The sequence below is a fragment of the Atractosteus spatula genome, chromosome 3 (assembly GCF_055471065.1).
Source record: "Atractosteus spatula isolate fAtrSpa1 chromosome 3, fAtrSpa1.hap1, whole genome shotgun sequence".
Taxonomy (NCBI): domain Eukaryota; kingdom Metazoa; phylum Chordata; class Actinopteri; order Semionotiformes; family Lepisosteidae; genus Atractosteus; species Atractosteus spatula.
The window spans coordinates 33,854,876-33,874,789 of NC_142708.1; the positions used below are offsets into that span (position 1 = coordinate 33,854,876).

Sequence of the window (19,914 nt, forward strand, 5' to 3'; positions counted from 1 at the left end):
GGTGGTTTGGGAGATATAAAGAACCTGCTGCAGGGAAAGAGAGAACTAGCACCCTTAAAATTATTAGGTAGCGTAGTCTGCTACAAAGTACAAAGTTAAAAAGCTAAAGTATCCTGCGATCTGTGGATGCTATCTGTGAAATTGTCACATAGCAGATACAGGTAACAAACTGATGATAAAAGCAAATGATGCGATATGACTGAACTTTGTTGTTTTTTTTATACTGGACTTGTGACTATAGCATTTTGACTACACCAAAATAAAACACCGCTACATTAAAAAGCAACTGAAAAAAACCGGTTACGGGTTATGATCCGGTTTGGGGAAGTAGTGTATAAGTGAAAAAGAATATTAAGCTTGGCAGATGACGTAGGGCTATTATACAAAAGTGAAAGCAATACTTGTATGACCGGTTTGGACGATCTGGGGAAACGAAACTTCACTGAAGAGACAAGAGGAACCATTGTACTTCTTTTCCAGACTCATTAGAAGATGAGTGAAAAAGAGATTTTACAGCGATATAAAAAATATATAACTGAAATAATTCAACCGTCGTGTATATTGCAGTACCTGGATTTTTTTAAACCAGGTATGTTAACGTATTTTCATTTTCAAGCATTTAGTGTACTGTAGATTTAGCTAGTAATTGTCTAAGGGTATTAAAATATGAATTAACGCAAGATCGGTATTTTTAAAGTCGTAGTCATTTGAAAAAGATAATTGCTGGATATTTAGACTTAAATAGATATTGAATTACTGTTGTGTGCACCTGAATTTGTGCGGACATACACAAATACAATGATAATGCTACATTGTACTGACGTTTTAGCAATTTTGACAGTTGATAGCTGACAGTTACTTTTCATCTGTAATTTGTAATACAAGAACGTGCCTTTTATTTGTATAAGCGTGTAGAGAGTAAAAAATGACGATGTAAATGATGAGGACCATAAGTCAATTAGTTGATTATATAATCATATACCTACCTAATTATATACCTACTATATAATAGTAGGTAAATATGACGCATTACGTACTTCAACACATATTGACTGCTCACGCATAGTTCAGTTGTGATTAAAAGGCTTGAGAATTCTGATCAATGTGAATTATATATTGCAGTGACAAGCTTGTTCACCAGCTTGGTTTACGCACACCCAAACTAACCCGTATTGACAACAAAGTGTTGTACAGAAAACACTAATGGACGCTGAGTAAATTGATGGTGTTCGGAAAATAACATATAATGTTTTGCTCTGTAAGTCACCACTATGTATTTGCCTACAAAATATCCAATAGTATTGAATTATAAATGATGTATATTTAAGCTTTAATATGTTTCACGAAATTTTGTCTTATACTAAATTTCACAAAGTACAGTATTAGGGTTGTACAATGTCGACTGTAACATTGTACTGTTTGATAGTGGCAGATTGAATACGAATTTCCGAGAGGTTTAACTGGGCTGACAGTTGAACGATTCTATAAAGCGTTCCTAGTGCATATACTCAAAATATGTAGTCGTTATTTTCAGCTTCACTTTGTTTCAGAACTTTGCGTGATAGCAAAAAAAAAATTGGTATTTATGTCATCGATATTGTTTGGTTTGTTGTATTTGTTCATCTGTCGTTGTATGTTTGGATATCCATTTACGCATATACTGTATATAAACCTTCCTGCAATTCAGGAAACAAAACACTCTCAAGGTGAATTTATTCATGTTATCCTCTCCTCAAAACTGAATGTTTTGCAAGGTGTTGAGTGTTTCATGCAGGTAGCAAAAACATAAGGTGTAAGATGGAAAACAGAAAAAAATAAGAAATCATATACAATGCCTTCCAAAAATATTCACCCCCTTCCAATGAAGTTTTTTTTTTATTACAAGTGATGTATGCGTTTTTCAAAGTGAATATTTTAATGAAACTTTGAATGCTCCAACTGATTATTTTATAGGCAAAAACGTAAATGTCAACAAAAATCAAAAACTAAAATATGTTCATTGCATAAGTACTGACCCCCTGAGTCAATATTTGATCAAGGTACCTTTGGCAGCAATTACAGCTGTGAATCCTTGATGTAAATATGTTAGCTACAGAAAAGACTACCAACTGTGCACACTGGGATGGTGCAGTTTTTCCATCCATTCATTTTCTAATTGCTTCATCCAATTTAGTGTCGTAGGGTAGTCAAAACATATCCCAATAAGCAACGGGTGCAAGGCAGGATACACCCTGTGTGGGAAATAAGTCCATCGCAGTGTGCACACGGACACAAACATGCACACTCATACTGTACCAGGGCCAATTTTCCCAGAAGCCAATTAGCCTACCAGTATGTTTTTGTGGACTGTGGGAGGAAACTGGAGCACCCAGCGAAAACCCATGTGAACTCAGGGAGAACATACAAAGTCTACACAGATAGCACCCAAGGTCTGGAATTGAATCAAGGGCCCCAGTGCTGTGCCTCTGTGCCACCTCATCGATGCATATTTTCAAACTAGCTTGAGTTACATCACATGGGTTGGGAATCATTGATATACAGCAATTTTCAAGTTTTGCCACTTAAGTGTTTTTTTCAATCTTCTTTGTACTTTAGAAAATTGTGTACCCATAATTTGTTATTCAACAAAATTGGATATTGGAACAAACTGAATAATTTTGCAAGGTACTGACAATGGCAATACCATATTGTGTCTAAGATGCGTGAGATTTTTGCAGGATAAATGTGTGAAGCTACTCTTGGCAGTAGTAAAGTAAAGGAAAATTTGTTGGGTTGTATTAGCTGAGCATGGACCATCTATAACTCTCATGGATTTAAATCCGGCAAGTCTTTAAGGTACAGTTAAATAAGACCAAGGAAAAAGGTTAACATCCAAGTAAGGAAAAATGTATAGAAATATGACTTAAAAACTTTATTCTCTGTACTTTTATCTCAGTGTGTATGGAGTACTCTAAGTACAGTGATGCCAATATTAAGGCCATCCAGCCATTTTCTCACTGCTTTATCCAACACAGGCTGGCAGGGGAGCCAAAGTCTATCGCAGCAAGCAAAGGATACAAAGCAGGATACTCCCTGGACAGGATACTTACACAAACTGACACCAGTGCCATTTGTTACAGAACCCAATTAGCCTACAAGTACGTCTCTGGACTGTGGAAGGACCTCTCAGAAACCCATGAGAACACAGGGAGAACATATGAACTAAATCCAGTAAATGCACTCAGGGACCTACTGTTTTGTTGCGGTGCTATCTGTGTGAGATTTGTATGATCATTTATGCTTACAGCCCTACTTTATTCAATCTGCTGTTCATGTCACACAGGGGTGCAGCACTTTGGCTCTTCACATTGTGATCTGTTGCAGCGTTCACATATTGATTCACATATTCATTTTGGTTCTCGCAGGGTATATAATTATAACCAGTGGAACAGCTTATTTTGTAGCAACACATTACAGTTTTAGAACAGATTGAGTTAATTAGGAATGGCAGGGTGGTGCAGTGGTTAGCTTTGCTGCCTCTCGGCAGTGGGGCACTGGATTCATCGGGGATGAATTCAGTGCCATCTGTGTGGAGTTATATGTTATGTACTGTATATATTGTATATTCTTCCTGTGCTTGCATGGGTTTCCTCCCACAGTCGAAAAAAAATATACCTATAGGGTACCTGGCTTCTGGGAATCTTCTTCTTCATGTTTTGTATTTGCATAGCTAGCAATTGGTAACTAAGGTTTTATTTTACTTAAAGATAAAGGCTAATGGTATCTTCAAATTGTCCATGTGTGTGTGCTTGTACTGCAAAGGATTGGCATCCCATTCAGGGTGTAGTTTTACCTTACACTCTGGGTTATTGCAACCCTTCCTGGGAATAATGTATATCTGGGCTTTGCTCAGTCTGTAACCAGCAATAGAAATTACCCATGCTCTCAACTGGGGAGTCGTGAATATTTGAGGACAGTGGTGATATTGAGACCAAATGTTTAATCTCCTTTCTGCACCCCACTGTTCCCTCAAAGACGAGATTTACTGTGTGTGCTTTTCCCAGATGAGGTCGAGCGCATCAAAGCCCGAGAAACCCAGGAAGGCCTGACCCAGGCAGCCTCGCTCCTGATGGATCTAATCCTCAGCGTGGAGGCACCAGGCTGGTACCGCATGTTCCTTGACAGTCTCAGTAATGCTGGTATGTAATTTGGTCCCTCTTGTCTTTCATAAAGATCTCATATATTCAACCACATCCCCATGCAAATACAAAAGCTGTAGACCGCAAACTTGCAAATTATTGTTTTGTCCTCTGCTTTTTATATGAATTTACCTTGTTCAGCTGTTGTGTAAAGTGTAAAGTGTCATTTTATGTGGAGGGTCAAATGAGAAGGGGTAATTTGATTCTGATGTAAAGGTTATCACATTTGGTGAAAGAGTTAATTATGTTAGTTTCTTAATTGTAATGGAATTATTTGTTAATTACACTGTAATGTAAAAGAATGAAGGCAGTCTGTAATAAAGAAGTGTTGTTAAAATGGTGGACAGGCTGGTATTTGAGCCAAGATTTCCCAACAGTTTCTCAAATATTTACCACTCTCTGGAATTGCCCCGCCCATGCCAATCCCAATAGGGTGTCTCTGTTCTCACAGTGTAGGTCTTTCTCCTGTTGCCTAGGTTACAATGACCTTTCAGAAGCCCTGGAGTCCAGTGATTTCACAGCAATAGAGAAAGCAAATGTAAACAAGGAGCTGGTGAGGAAGTTAAGTCCCTCACTGCGACATGATGTCCACCCCAAGGACATTCTTTTGCACCTCCATGAGGGGCTGTTACAAGCCCAGAGGGAGGAGATAGAGCAGGTAAGTGTGCATAAATAATGATGTAGTCAAGCATTTTTGCTTCAGGGTTTCTTGTGATTTGTTTCCCTTTTTTCCAAAGTTATTTTCAAAGAACTGCTGATTTTGTGATAAAACTGCCATTGTTCTATGGTTCCATTCTTGCTTAATAATAATAATAACTTCTTACACATATGTAGTGCTTTTCTGGACGTACATTCAAAGCGCTTTACAGGTAATGGGAACTCCCCTCCACCACCAATATGCAGTACCCACCTGGATGAAGTGACAGCAGCCATACTGTAGTGCGCCAGTACACTCACCACCCATCAGCTGTCGGTGGGGAAGAAATGAAGAGTGATGAAGCCAATTCATATATTAGGAGGCCATGATTTCTAAAGGCTGATGGGAAGTTTTGCCAGGCAGCTGGGGTAACACCACTACTCTATTTGAGAAATGCCCTAGGATATTTAATGACCACAGAGATTAAGGACCTTGGTTTAACATCTCATTCAAAGCATGGCGCCTTTTTACAGTATAGTGCCCCTGTCACTATACTGGAGCTTTAGGACCCACACAGCCAGCAGAGTAAGCACCCCCTACTGGCCCCACTAAACCTTCGTTTTTCCAGGAGGTCTCAGAGGATCTCTTAGAGGTCCAGTAGGTCCAGGTACTGACCAGGCGTACAACTCCTAAGCTTCAGTGGGGTGCCAGTTGTGAGTTGCAGGGTGATATAGCTGCTGCCTGTATCATTCCAAGAGTATCAGCCTTATAATCCAGAATTCACTGGTTTGAGCTGTAGCTGCATCATGAGAGACACTGATCGAGTTCCCAGCTGAGCGCCAGCCATTGTGGTCGGGCTATCTTGAGTAAGGATTTCCTTGGATTGCCATGCTGAGCACCTGTAATCTTGCGATGATTGTCAGTGAGAAAGATGCACTGCTTGCCAATCTGCCCAAACTCTTTTGTAGGGCACTGTGGAGCTCTGTGAGTGTCAAATGGCAAATGCTGACCAATTGAATAACACATGATATTAATCAAAATAAATCATTAGCTTTGTTGTTGCACATGTCTATGTACACTTTTGAATGTCTTACTAAAATGGTTCTTGATGACCTCTTTAATCAGGTAACAGAACGATTTGGAGCACATCATGGAATGTCCAAACTGTTAGATTTTCTGCTCAGGTCAGACAGTCCCAAGTGGTTTAAAGCCTTTGTGGATTCGCTGGCCGCTGGCAGGTATTCAAGTTTAGTTAGTGTCCTGGATGAACGAGATGGTAAGAACAAATGTTTTATTGTCTACTGTAAATCTCTTCAATCTAGAAAAAAAGGCTAATGCTGTGTCTGTTGAAGTCAGCAACTTCAATAAATATACATTTATTATATGCAGGTATGTCTAGGTTGTCTAGACGCAAACCCTTAATTCTAACGTTTATGCGTGTATTTAGAGACTGTGGGTGTTTTGCAGTGCATGTAGTAGGTGTGTGTTTCATTAATTCTTATATACATTTCAATCTAAAGTTTTAAAATATTATTTTCTTGTACAAAGTACAGACAAAGGGTTTGGAAGTAATCATTGATTATGTCGAGCATCCGTAATAAGGTAACCGTCATATTAAAAAGTATATGCTGAAGACTTCAGCAAAATTGCCTAAGATAAATATTCCTCCTAAGGCAAGGTGTACACATGGGAAGGCTAATGTCCTGAGTTTCCCGAACTGGCAAGGGCCTGTCTTGTTAAAGTCAAGCTTTGTGAAATTGATCAGGACTTGCAGGGTCATGATCAATTTCAGGACCCCGAGGTTTTAGAAAACCTCAAAAATGAGCAAAGTTCCTCCAAACTATTTACCAGCTTTAGGCAACCAGACTCTAGTTTCACCTTTGGAATACTTATTTAAAATATCGCTTTCTCTGAAAATAGAAATGGTTTCTCTGTGGAACAAAGAGCATGTTTATATTCAGCCAGCATCTCAAGAACACTTCAGTGAAGAGATAATTAGCTGTTCAGGGGTGCCCAGGCATTTTAAAACAGAAATTACAAAGAAGAAGAAGGCACTAACAGTGCTGTTAGTATATGCTTACTAACAGTGACTCCATTTCCCTATGTCTTTTTGTCCTCCTTAAGTTTAACAGAAATTATTTTGTTAATGTTACAGAAAGATGTTAATCCTTTTTGCAAATGCTGAATCACTGTTTCCAGGTGATCACTAAAACTTGCCTTTGGTTTTAATTTTCAGATGCTGATGACCAGAGTTGGGATGTACAAGAAATGGAAATGTCTTACAGTGAAGAAGCAGAAATGGAAAGTTTAGACCCTAACACAGGTTAGTCTTTTCATGATTAATAAGGACAAAATAAGTAATGTTATGAATGAGAATCTGTGTGACAATAATCTGATGTTTTACTGCTTGCATGATCACTCTGATTTGTGAATTATAAAGGAAACAGGAAACTATATTATAGGAAACTGATGACATTATTATTTTTCTTTTTCTACGATCCACAAGAAGCAGCACTTAAAAAACCAAGGTATGACTTTGAAGTCGCCCCCAGGCTGGCTAAACTGAGAGATTATCAGGTGGAATTAGCTGAACCAGCTCTGAAAGGCAAAAATACCATCATATGTGCTCCGACAGGTGAGAACACCCAAGATTCTCATTATCTTTTCAACGGGTTAATGTGTCATCTGGCTCATAAGACATCTGTTTGACTAGGTTCTGGGAAGACTGTTGTTGCAGTTGAGATCTGCTCGCAGCACCTGAAACAGGGCACAGAGGAACAGAAGAAGAAAGTTGCTTTCTTGGCAAACACTATCCCACTCTGCCAGCAACAGATGGACCTGTTTCAGAAGTACTTTGGTAACACAGAGTAAGTTTTGTACTATTGCAACCCTTGTTTTCTGATGTTTGTATTATATCTGGAACATAATTAGCATAACTAGACATATTGGCTTTATATGTCTTGTCTTTATATAGTTGAATTAGCTTTTCTATATGGATGTCCTACTCTTCCTACAAGTTACAAACTTTAAATATTGTTTGAAACAGTTCCCAGTGATTTCACATTTTCACATTTTCATTCTATAGTATACAAGGGTGCTTCTATTTCTTCTTTAATCTATTCTATGCCATAGAGCAAAGGCTTTGCAGTATTTTTTCAGGACCTTTTGCTACATGCGAAATGTAAAATGACACTAATAGAACTTCTGCAGTACAGTACCAATGTCAAGGACCTGCATAGAATGTCCAGCAGGTGGCAACAGAGCACAGCATAAAACCCTCAACAGCCTCGAGATTTTAAGAATAAAATAAAAACCAGAAGTACTGGTTTTGATGTACTTGATTTGGGCTCAGACAAAGAGATACTGGGGAGTGTGACCCAGTACTAACTACTAACAGGTACATTTTAAGTTTAGAGGAAAGGAGGTGACTTTTTTACCGTTCCTGAAATTGGCTTAGGAAGAAATTCACGTTCCCATATCCGCATATCCCTCTGCCTTTGTACTGTTCAGTCGTGAAAAAGGTGGTCAATGCTTCCATATTCCAAATTTCACCTTAATGCATCACAGGACAAAAGTTGAAAACATTTCCATTACTGGTTAATTATTTGAGTAACATGCTTATAGTAGTTAGCCAAAGCATAAACAACAGATAGTAAACAATAACGCTCCTGCTTATTTACAGTACAGTAGCCACATTGTAACAGGTGTTAGCAAATGGATAAACATTAGGTTCTACCCTGTACTATATGCATTTAACACACACAAGCGTTTATGATAAAAAAAATCAGATTTAATGAAAAAATAAAAACTAAATTCCTCATCTGCTAAGATATAAGAAACGAAGTTGCTCAGCAGTGCTTTAGAAAGAGCCCAGCTCATAGGCTTAAAAATCTGCTCATTAAATAAAATGAAGAAAAACAGGAAGTACTATGTTGTATAAAGGAAAACTCATATAACAGTTACTCGTATTCCTTGTTTCACACCATTCTGTAAGTAATTTTTCATTTAATTTCCCATCTGTATGTTACAGTATATAGAAATATGTTCTCTTTCTTGTTTCATACCAGTTTTGTGACCATAGTTGTTGATGTATCATCCTTCTGCTGGAGGAATAATGTTTTGTGGTTTCTGGATCTGTAGGTATGAAGTAACTGGTCTCTTTGGAGAAAGTACTTCAGCCATGGCAGTTTCTGTTGGCGTGGAGAGTTACGACATCGTGGTGATGACTCCCAAGATCCTGGAGATGAACCTGGAGAATTACAACATCCCCGGGTTGTCCACTTTCACCCTCATCTTCTTCGACGAGTGCCACAACACAATCAAGAATCACTCCTACAGTGCTATCATGAAAATATACATGGACACCAAGCTGGGAAACCCAGCAGCACCACTCCCACAGGTTGTGTTACCAGAATTAATTCAATCACTGTTTACATGGTGTGACAATCCGGTATTGGACTGTCATAATGGGATCTTTAACATAGGTAGGTCCAGGAAAATAGATAGACAGATATAGCCATGATGTTCCAAAATCAGTGCAATGTATTTACAGTGTGGCAAATCGACAACCAAGCAAAACACCAAAACTAAAACCTAAGCTCTATTTGAGCTGCTGCCTAACTGACCTCTTCCAGTCACTTACAATCAAAACGGGGTAGCTACTGTACACTGCTTACGAGTTTTCCAAAACATTGCACAAGAAGTATCTTCACAAAAATACTTCTAAAATACAGCTGTTCATTAAGCAGCAGTTTGGGCTGAAAATAAACTGAAGTAATCCTTGTAGTTTGTTCTCAGAACATCTGACATTTACATCTGACATTATCCTTACGGTACTCTTTGTCTTCGTCTCCTAGTTGAGTTCAGAACTTAGGTTATGTGAAATACGTTATCCAAACAACTGTAATTTCTAAAGTACGATCAGTGCTCTGAAGAGGAACTGTATGGAAACACTGTTCTCTTGTCACAAGAAACAGCTGTAAACAGTTGTGATCCCACAGTGACCTTCCCCTATGGAACAATGATGCATTCAAGCCTCTTCTTCAAGTCAGTATGAAGATTATTTCAAAGGCAATACTGTGATAACAATGTCCACTATCATGGCACCCCTTAATATTTTACAGCTCAAGTTCCATAAAACTGCAAAAAATCAAATAGTACAAATCAAATCAATGCTGATTAATCTTTTATCAACTCCAAATGTGCTGTCACACCTTAAGAGCCATTTAAAAAAAAACAGTTTTGCTTGTTGTGGCATCGTACAAGAGAATGCACTAAGTCACATTCTCATAGGTTACTACTGCTACTTAACAACAATAATAATAATTACGCTTATGTAGCACTCTACTCAAAAAGCTTTACAGGTAATGGGGACTCCCCTCCACCAATGTGCAGCACCCACCTGGATGATGCGACAGCACCTATAGTGCACCAGTACACTCACAAAACACACCCGCTGTCAGTGGGGAGGAGAACCGAGTGATGAACCCAAGTCATAAATGGGGATTATAAGGAGGTTTATAATCCCAATTGGTATCCCCATATGATTGGTAAAGTCCAATGGGAAATTTAGCCAGGATTTGGCAACACTCCTACTCTTTTCGAGAAACAGCCTGGGATTTTTAATGACTGCATAGAGTCAGGACCTTGGTTTTACGTCTCATCTGAAAGACGGTGCCTTTTTACAGTATTGTGTCCTCGTCACTGTACTGGGGCATTAGGACCCACACAGACTGCAGAGTGACCACCCCGTACTGGTCCCACTAACACCTCTTCCAGCAGCAACATTAGTTTTTCCAGGAGATCTCCTATCCAGATACTGACCAGGCTTACACCTGCTGAGCTTCAGTGGGTTGCCATTTGTGAGCTGCATGGTATATCCAGTCAGGCTCTCAAAAGTACAGATACTATGCTTTTTAAAAACAGTCCTGAACTGCTGATTTACTGACCTCCTTTTGTTCATTCCAGATTGTCGGTTTAACAGCATCTGTTGGAACTGGTAAATCCAAGAATGAGCATGGCATCCGTGAGCATATTTACAACCTGTGTGCTAGTCTGGACACTGACACCATTTCCACTGTCATCAAGCATGTGGAGGAGCTCAGAGCACACGTCATTGTACCACACAAAGGTAAACCATTTTTCAGCAAGGTTCTTTTCTTTATTTTTATTTTTTTAGTATAGGACTTTTTAAAGAAGATTTAAGATTTAATTTGCATGTAATAAAGATACTAATTAACTATATATAAAAAGAAAAAAAATATTAATTAATTCCTGGCAATATATAATTATATAATAATATAAACATTTTATAGTAAATATTGTACCATAAATTATATTTGGAACTGGCCACATTAGCATTAGTCCTGTTTTTGAAAATACAATTAACCTTCTATTTCCTATGTGGATATCTCCAAGCCAGGTTTATCTCATGTTTTCTTAATCCAAAGGGCAAAAAAGGAGCATCTATTTCCAATTTATTGTCTACAACTGAAAAGTGTGATAATGACCCTTTTTTGTTACAACCAAAAGCGTTGTGGTGTTCTCTGCTTAACATTTTTGAGTCACTGTTTCCTTATATTATAAACGTTCAACTGCAGGTGGTGAGATTTTTTTCTGTCAGACTGGTTACTTGGAATGTTCCACTCAACAAATATACTGTAGACGCTGCTGTGAGATCTTTTTAAATGGCTTTTTAAATAAACAAAATGTTCATTAGGGTTGAAAAAAGGGACTAAAGAGTCAAATAAAGGACACTTGATGGCGTTTATCTGAAACCTGAAAGTTTGGGAGGGATGACAACAGCCTAGTTCAATCGGAGTCGGCTCTCAGTAATAATTAATCACACCTGAATAATTTCCTAAAACATTATAAATCCTATACGTTATCCCCATCTCTCTCACATACGTCTTTTTGTATCCCACCTCAACCCCATCTCCACATTTGCAGCTGCCCCTTGGTCATTCCTCACTCTGAATGGAGGTCCCAGCCTCCTTGTCCTGTGGCCAGGAGGTTAGCCCTCAGCCAAGAGGGTTAAGCCAAATTTTGACTAAAACACTCCATAATCCTTTCAGTATCCTAATTCTTGGGTGCACCCTAGAGATTTATCCTAGATTATATCCATAATTACAAAATCTCAACAAGTGAAGTGATGGTGATCTACATGTTGCACTTACATAAAATTGCTTCTACCATCTTTTCTGATCCCAACAATTGCGCTAGACTCACTTGTCCTAAAACTGATTTTGTGTATTGATTTCCTACTCTTCAGTGTGAAGATGTATGTCGTTGTGGAGTGTTTTAATGTCTCCATCCTTCTTCTCCTGTCAGATACGAGAATTGTGAAGTCTCGGGCTTGCAACCCATTCATGGATATTGTGTTGGGACTGATGGCTCATGTGGAGTCCATTGTGGCAAAAACATACAATCTAGGTAAGTGAGAGTGCACAAAGAAATTTGAAATTCTTTGAAACATTTTATGTTATACCAAAAGCTTACCCACATCTTCATAGCCTCCTTCAGTTTTTGTACATTAACAACCATTGAAAACCCCAGACGTTACATACAAAAACCTTCTCTCTAGCATTTTCTGCAGGGCTGTATGGGGAGGCCGTTAACATTTGTTAATTTGTCATCACACAAGTTCAAGTATAAGTTCCTTTCCATTTTTCAAGGATTTAGGATACCTCACGCACTCTTGGAACTATCTGCATGTCTGCACACCAAACTCAGTACACACTGGAAAACTGACTGTTCTGTTCCCAAAATAAGGAACCTGCCATGAAGTTGGAAGGTTCTTGAATTTTGGTTTCTTCAGAGTATTGAGTTGAATTATTGAAGTTTAGAACGCAGTGCCCCCTCTCTTCCCTCAAACTCCTTAGCATGTAGACACTGCTATCATTGTGATCAACAATAGCCAACATACAAGTATCACATTTGTATGGTCATTTCAATGTCCTGGAGGGGGGCTTCTTTTGCACCATTTAGTAGCAATATCAGGCTCTTGTTCTTTTCCAGAGGCCTTGACAAAAATCCCCATGAGCACACGTGGCAGCCAGATGTACGAGCAGTGGATAGTGGAGGTTCAGAGGAGCTGCCGGGTCCTGAAGCTCGAGGATGAGGAGATGGAGAGGCAGGTGTGCAGGAAGCTGGTCACCTGTACAGAGCACTTGAGGGTACGTGGTGAGAAATGGGACCAGGTCTCTGTACCCTTGAATACCAAAAGTACCTGAATTCGGTGAAACATCTGATGAGTAAAAAATCAATTTCCTTGTTTTAAATGGTGAACCAGCTGCCATGGTGGTCAGATGGGCCATGAGATAAGATAAGATCAGTTTATTAGCCATATACAATTTCTTGCATTAGGAATTTGTCTTTTCACATATCCCAGCTTTCACATATCTCATGAGACACACAGGAACACAGACAGGGAGAGAGAAGCTTAGGGTCAGAGCACAGGGTCAGGCATTTATAAGACACCTCTGGAGCCTTGCTGAGGGGCCCAAAAGAGTAGGATTCCTTTGCTGGCTGCGGGATTTGAACCAGCAATTTTCCAGCCACAGGCACAGATCTTTAGCCACAGTGCCACCGCTCCACCCACATCCAGAATGAATGTGTCACTGGTCATATTCTCATATCTCAACATCCTCAATGAGGGAGTAAGTCATGACCTGCCATGCTGAGCAGGCGTGATAAGTGTACCTTTGTGTTACTTACACTTTACTTTACTAATACAGGAATCTAGTCTGAACAGAGTTTAGGGGGTTCGGTCTTAACCAGCCTGACTCACCGTTCTGTCTGGCTACCATGATAACTCGTGGTCAAGCCCTTCTTTCTAGTAAGATTGACTGTGATCACTGTGAAGATTGACTGGTTGGTCATTTGTATATTCCAATATGAATTTGTAACCATTAAACAGTATGACTATCGAAATATTTTTTTATGATTGTGCTGCAGAAATACAATGATTGCCTTATCATATCTGAAGATGCCCGTGTAGTGGATGCTTTAAAGTACTTACTGAAATATTTTAATAACCTTGACCCGGCATATTTTGATGAGACAGATGAGAAACTTGCCAGAATTTTTGAAGGTAACGTTTAAATTCTACTCTGATCATTTTTCTAATGGTTATTAATCTCTGAGCTAAACTGTTTAAATTGCTTGTCCTCGCTGCTGTGTCTAATTTTATTTTTGAAGCTCAAAATTGGTTTTTCTTTCTTCTCCTCTGTGCAGGAAGATAATAAAATAAAAAAATGCAAATCAAAAAGCTTTATTGCCTTTGCTCCTATACTGTTCTAGTGAAAACAAGAATAGTGCTATGTGATGTCTCAACAGTGTGTCTTTGTATTTGCGCAGAGAAGAGGTCTGATCTGCAGGCCTTGGCCTGCGATAATGTTCAAGAGAATCCTAAGTTGTTGGACCTGAAGTTAGTTTTTGAGGAGCAATACAGGTACAACCCCAACACAAGAACCATCCTCTTTGTCAAAACCAGAGCACTGGCAGAGGTATGAACTGATATATTCTCATATGGGCATTAAAGAACGGAAAACCAAGGATGCTTTTTTCTAGGTGTAACAAATATGCCCCTGTGTATAACAGGGATCTCAGCTGCCGGGGCTGAGGGAGGTCTCCTTTAGCTCAGCTGGCAAGTTCCCACCCAGGCAGTGAGGGACGAACTGGCAGGGCAGGGGTGGCAAGGGCAGAAACCCCAAGAACCGTTTCATAGACAAGTAATGGAGAAATTAGCATCTCCACTGCAGAGACCTCTGAATTAAAAAGTGGCATCATCTGGTACTGAAATGGATGAGCTATCAAGAGTGTCAGTGCCCATCAGCAGATACTGACATATTCTGTAATGGCCAGGGACAGTTTTTTTATTTTGTCATTTAATTTTATTTTATTATTTCACTCTACATAGTACACTTTGTGGCTTGCCTTGCTTATCATGGGGTTCAATTATTTTACTGGCCCAGAAGAAACTCTAGGAACAAAGAGAATCAATCAAAGCTATTTTTTCTGCAATTGGTATTGTGGGAAAACACTTTTGCCCCAATCCCAGATATACTATGTGAACTACAGATAGAGAGGCAGTTAATAAGTGGGAAGGGAAATTACATAATAGTTATTTAATTGTTTATTAGATGGAGATTGTAATAGCAATCAAGGAAATAATATTTGTTCAAAATAAACTTTGCTGTTAGACTTGTTGTTTTTTACAATCCTTTGTCCAGGTCTGCATTAACTAGATGAGAAATGTTTTTTATCGCTACTGATTTATGATTTTTCTTTTCGGTTTTATAGGCAATTAAACAGTGGGTATTGGAAACTCCAGCATTAGCTCACCTCAAGCCAAAGGTTCTCATAGGTCGCAGAAAAACAGACAATATATCAGGTAAGGAAGTTTCTTACTTTTGGACAATTTGCATTTCATTAAAGATGTAGGGTTTGCTGATCTTGGTTTTGCTGAATAGTCTGTCAGGAGACACTAAGGCAGGTTTTTTTATGCTCCCCATAACAATACAAAACTGATAGCCTTGGTCCCTGTGTGTTTCCCTCAGGTATGACGCTCTCAAATCAAAAAGCTGTTCTGGATGCCTTTAAAAGTGAAGGAGGCAGTAAGATATTGATAGCCACCTCTGTGGCAGATGAAGGAATTGATATTGTTACATGCAATTTGGTACTGCTGTATGACTATGTTGGAAATGTGATCAAAATGGTTCAAACTAGAGGTAAGTCAACTCAATCACTATACTTTTAAATCACTTCTCCTTTGATTTCTTTTTTATTTGATCTTTACTACATTTCTCAAAGTATATTTTGTATTTTCAGTAGCCATAATGTCTCTTTGAGTACTTTGCTTTAGGCTCATGCTTTCTTTGTGGGGACATCGCACTGGGTCTCAGTCTTTAGCTATTTGATATTTATTACTTTACTGAAATGAAACCTGATGTGAAAGAGTTTTATCACTGTCGGATTTAAGTGAAGCTGCCTTATAGCTTATTTTAGAGATTATCCCCACCTCTGTTTGTCAGGAGTTTATTTTTATGGTTTTCGCACATTTTGTCTGCACATTGACATGCACGCGTGCATCACACACAAAGCAAGTCTCACTACATCAAAGCATCCTTTGTGTTCCAGGCCGTGGAAGGGCAAAAGACAGCCGGTGCATTCTTATCACCAGCAAGACAGAGCATGCAGTGAAAGAGCAGATCAATATCATGCAGGAGAAAATCGTGTACGAGTCCATTGAGGAAATACAAAAAGTTAACCATGAAGTCTTTTTATCTAAGGTAACATATTAACATTTTCTCTCGGAGCATTCTAATTCATTTTTTAAAGAAATGTTTAATATTTTTTTTTATAATCCATATAATGCAATACAGTAACAGGCCTGGAATCTCAAGGAGTGCATATCAGCAGTGCAGAAACCAGTCTGGTTTTGGCTGAGGATGTGCGCAATTACTAAGAAACCTGTGGCTCACTGTTAGGAGATTCATAAAGGAATTCCAAAGTAAAGGGTTCAAATCTATTTTCCTTTTTCAAAATATAAGTCTTTAAACACCAGTAGCACCTCACTGATTGCATTGGCTTAGAATTTAGAATTATAAATTGTTAAAGGAAAACTTGTACAGTGGTTATGGTGCTCTGTCTTATTCATCCTTCCTACCATGACAGGGATATGTTCATTGGAGTTACTGGCCTCCAGAGCTTGTTAAAGCTAAAGGAAACCCTTGATAACGTTTAGCTGAATTGTGAGAGTATGGAACAATCTACCCAGCCATGTTGTTGAACCACATACTCCTGCTTCTTTCGATAAGCACATGGATCAGATCCTTGGATCGCTTAACTACTTTAAAAATTGTCTGGATGGGCCAAATATATTAGTTTTGTAGAACTTGCATGCTAACCTTTCACATATCATGGATAGCAAATGAATACAGATTTTGTCAAAATTGTGATGCCCCGGGGGTTGTGATGGCCACTTGAACACGGACAGGCATGTCCAGCCTTTTTAGTCTGCTGAGGAACTTTTCCACATCTGTACAGGCACTCTCCTGCGAGAGTGGTGTTGACATAGGCCCCTTCCTCTGGGTAACCCAGATGTGTGGCGTCACAAACTCTGAGAACTCTGGGCCCTTCACTCGCGGATTCCGAGGCCCAAACTCTGCACCACAACCATGCCACCTCGCCCGTGGTGGGCGAGGTCCCATATGGGGCTCCCTTACTGAGCCGCACCCTTCGCTCGTGGTTACCCAGGCTTGACGAGCGTAACCTTGATGACACTCTTGCTGGGAGCCTTCCTGCTCCCAGCCACCAACACAGAGCCTACTGCTCCCAGGCTATGATGGCTACTGGTTCTCTCACCACCGGTCAGCCCTCGGACTTCCAGGTCCGCCTTGTGCCACCGGCGCCCTCACCTGACGCCACCAAGCTGGGTCTCACACACGCAGAGTCTGCAGCACTTCACTCATGCACTCAGAGCTCTCTAACTACGAACCTGAGTCTCTTCAGGGCACGTCACTCAGTGCCAAGACTCCTCACTCTTTCCCTCACTAAGATCCACACACGACCTCCCTGGTGCTTCACTCTCAAGCCCCAGGTGGTGGAGTTGCAGCTGCTGGTGCACCTTCCCTGTGCCCTGTGTGAGGACCACTCCTCACCAGAGGCTGGCAGCCAGACAAACGCTACTCCCTCCGCTAACGCTACCAAACTCTCTGGCATACTCTAACTCATACTCACTCTATGTTAACACAAAGAAACTCAACCTCTCTCACACCGCGGCCCACTAACAGCCTTGCTCTCATGTATACTCTTAACAGGCTGCTGTCTCTTGAAATCTCTTGATGTTGCAAGGCTCCATAATCTACTGCACCATCCCCACCCAGGACTGTTGCTGTTTCTGGTCCCTTCAGGGTTTAGTCCCAGACTCTGGGACTGTCACACACCAGGGTTCAGCTTCTCCTAACATCACCCCCTCCAGCAGCATCTCACATCCTCTGCTGTCCTGCTTTGGCCCGGCTTGCTCACTGCTGAGCCTCCATATACGGGGGCCCTGTTCTCCCACGTCCGTTCCCTCCCGAGTCCCGAGTCAGTCTCTCTCAGGGAAGTGTTCGGCGTGCTCTCAAACCACTCCCACAGCTGAGGCTCATTACCACTCACTCCCTCAGCTGGTAATGAACCTCAGCTGTGGTTGCTGAGGCAACGCATCACTCTCTATTGTGAGCTCCGCCCCCACATTGAACACACCCTGTGTGACACCATAGTGTGTATGACCTTCTGCCAGTCATACAGACTATTGTTGAAAGTTATTCATATACATCTCATAAAATTTCATTAATATGTTAAAACATTAAGACTTTATCGATTCAGAAATCAGAGGGACACAAGATGATCTGGTGTTATTGGGTTCTGGATAAAAAGGAATGTTTTTTACAAACACGTTTAATTTTTATTGTTAGTTTCTTGTTCAAAAGGGGAAGAATTTGGTTCAGGGAAATACAGTAAGTTTGCAATGCGTTTCCATGGCTGCAAATAAAACCCCAACTTATTCTTTTCTCCTCTTGTGAGTCAGATCAAGAAAATCCAGATGAATGAAAAGAAAAAGAGGGATTTTGAGAGGCAAATGGCAGTTTCTAAAAAGAAGCATACTGATGTGTATGACCTACTCTGTGGAACATGCTTTATCACAGCTTGCACCTCTGATGAGCTTCGACTCCTTCAGGTAATTAACTCAGCAGAGCAGCATCACAAAGACTAGTGCCACTAAGAGGTTCGTGATCCTACCCACTTAGGATTTGGAAATTGGTTTTAAATTTATTTTGCTTTTAAAATGTCCTACAGTAGATGGCTGTCATCATAGTCTGAAGTCTTTTATATCTCCATAGAGCAGACACAGGACAGGTTTGGCTTAATCTGAACATTTCTTATGCGTGCCCTTTTCTGCTTCACATCAGCTTCGGAGTCATGAACTGTACTAAAACGTGGCCTAAACAAAACATTTAGGTTGCAATAAGTTTTGAATAACATTTAAGTTTGCAATAAGTTTTGAATAACAATCTCTATTGTTCTGTTCTTAGTTTTCAATATGTGCTATGTTTCAAGAGCTGTCTCTTTCCTCTTTTAATGCAGGAACATCACAGGGTTGTCATCAGTAAAACTTTCAGTTCACTCTGCAACCTTAAGCCCCACCCAAAGCCAAAGTGCCACGATGACATCGAAATGAAACAGAAGATATCCTGCGGTAAATGCAACCGTGACTGGGGCATCATGGGTACATGGAAAGGTCTACAGTCTTTCCCTTTGTTAAAGACTGATGGATTTGCCTTCCTCAACAGGCGTACACAGCAGAAGTTAGTATTTAAAAAGTGGCAGGATTTTCCTGGCATCATCAAGGAATTCAACTTCCTGGAAGTCTCAGGCAGCAATAATTCTGTGGCAGAAGGGTCCAGTGCCCAGAGTGTATAGAGCTCACACAGATCATTATGGTATATTCAGTTCACATGGATTTAATAATAAGTGATGGTATCACTTGTAAAAATGCATTTTATTTCTTTTACTGGGGAAAGTGATGTTAGTTTTTTCAAATGTGAATATAACCATAAAGTCTTTTCCATTGGCGACCTTTTTTTTGACAGTAAGAGAAAATTACAGGGACAGCATGGTGCTTTCTTCTTTCCTGGTGGGATTTCAGGATTTCAAGGGAAATTCATACTGGGGAGGCAGAGGGGGGACATTGTTTCCAGTACAACCAGTACTGGCTATGGAAGTATGGATAGAATAAAGTGAACACAAATAGCTGAATGACCAGTTTGCTTCTAAATAAGGTGGGAAATGTTTTTGCTTTTTCAGTTGAATATTTGTATGAAGTTAAATAAACGTAACCTCTACTGAAGTACTTTTTTCTGCATTTGGATCTCTGTATGTGAAAGCATTTTTGGGGGTCGTTATTTTAACAAACTCATGGAATCTTAATGTTTGTCTAATACTGGTTATTGTTTGTTTTTTTTATTTATAACTGAAACGTGTAATTTGTTGATCCATCAAGTCAGGTGTTTCCTGCAATCAACTGTTGATAATGGAGAGACTTGTCACTGAAAA

The 19,914-nt window shown here is 39.8% G+C and overlaps 1 protein-coding gene across 3 annotated transcripts; it reads left to right on the forward strand.

Moving 5' to 3' along the window:
* Positions 1-19,711, forward strand: LOC148837737 (antiviral innate immune response receptor RIG-I-like). 3 transcript variants are annotated; one of them, XM_088911790.1, is made up of 18 exons: positions 1-589; positions 4,044-4,178; positions 4,655-4,836; positions 5,941-6,091; positions 7,052-7,138; positions 7,322-7,450; positions 7,529-7,682; positions 8,956-9,214; positions 10,783-10,945; positions 12,145-12,246; positions 12,832-12,989; positions 13,771-13,906; positions 14,173-14,321; positions 15,118-15,208; positions 15,375-15,545; positions 15,955-16,106; positions 18,389-18,586; positions 18,946-19,711. In XM_088911790.1, the coding sequence occupies exons 1-17, from the start codon at positions 493-495 to the stop codon at positions 18,572-18,574; spliced, it is 2,502 nt and encodes an 833-aa protein (XP_088767916.1). In that variant the 5' UTR covers positions 1-492; the 3' UTR covers positions 18,575-18,586; positions 18,946-19,711. The 3 variants fall into 3 exon arrangements, with proteins under 3 accessions (XP_088767916.1, XP_088767913.1, XP_088767915.1); XM_088911787.1 differs by having other exon boundaries at positions 18,389-18,538; XM_088911789.1 differs by having other exon boundaries at positions 444-589; positions 7,325-7,450; positions 18,389-18,538.
* Positions 19,712-19,914: the final 203 nt, after the last annotated feature.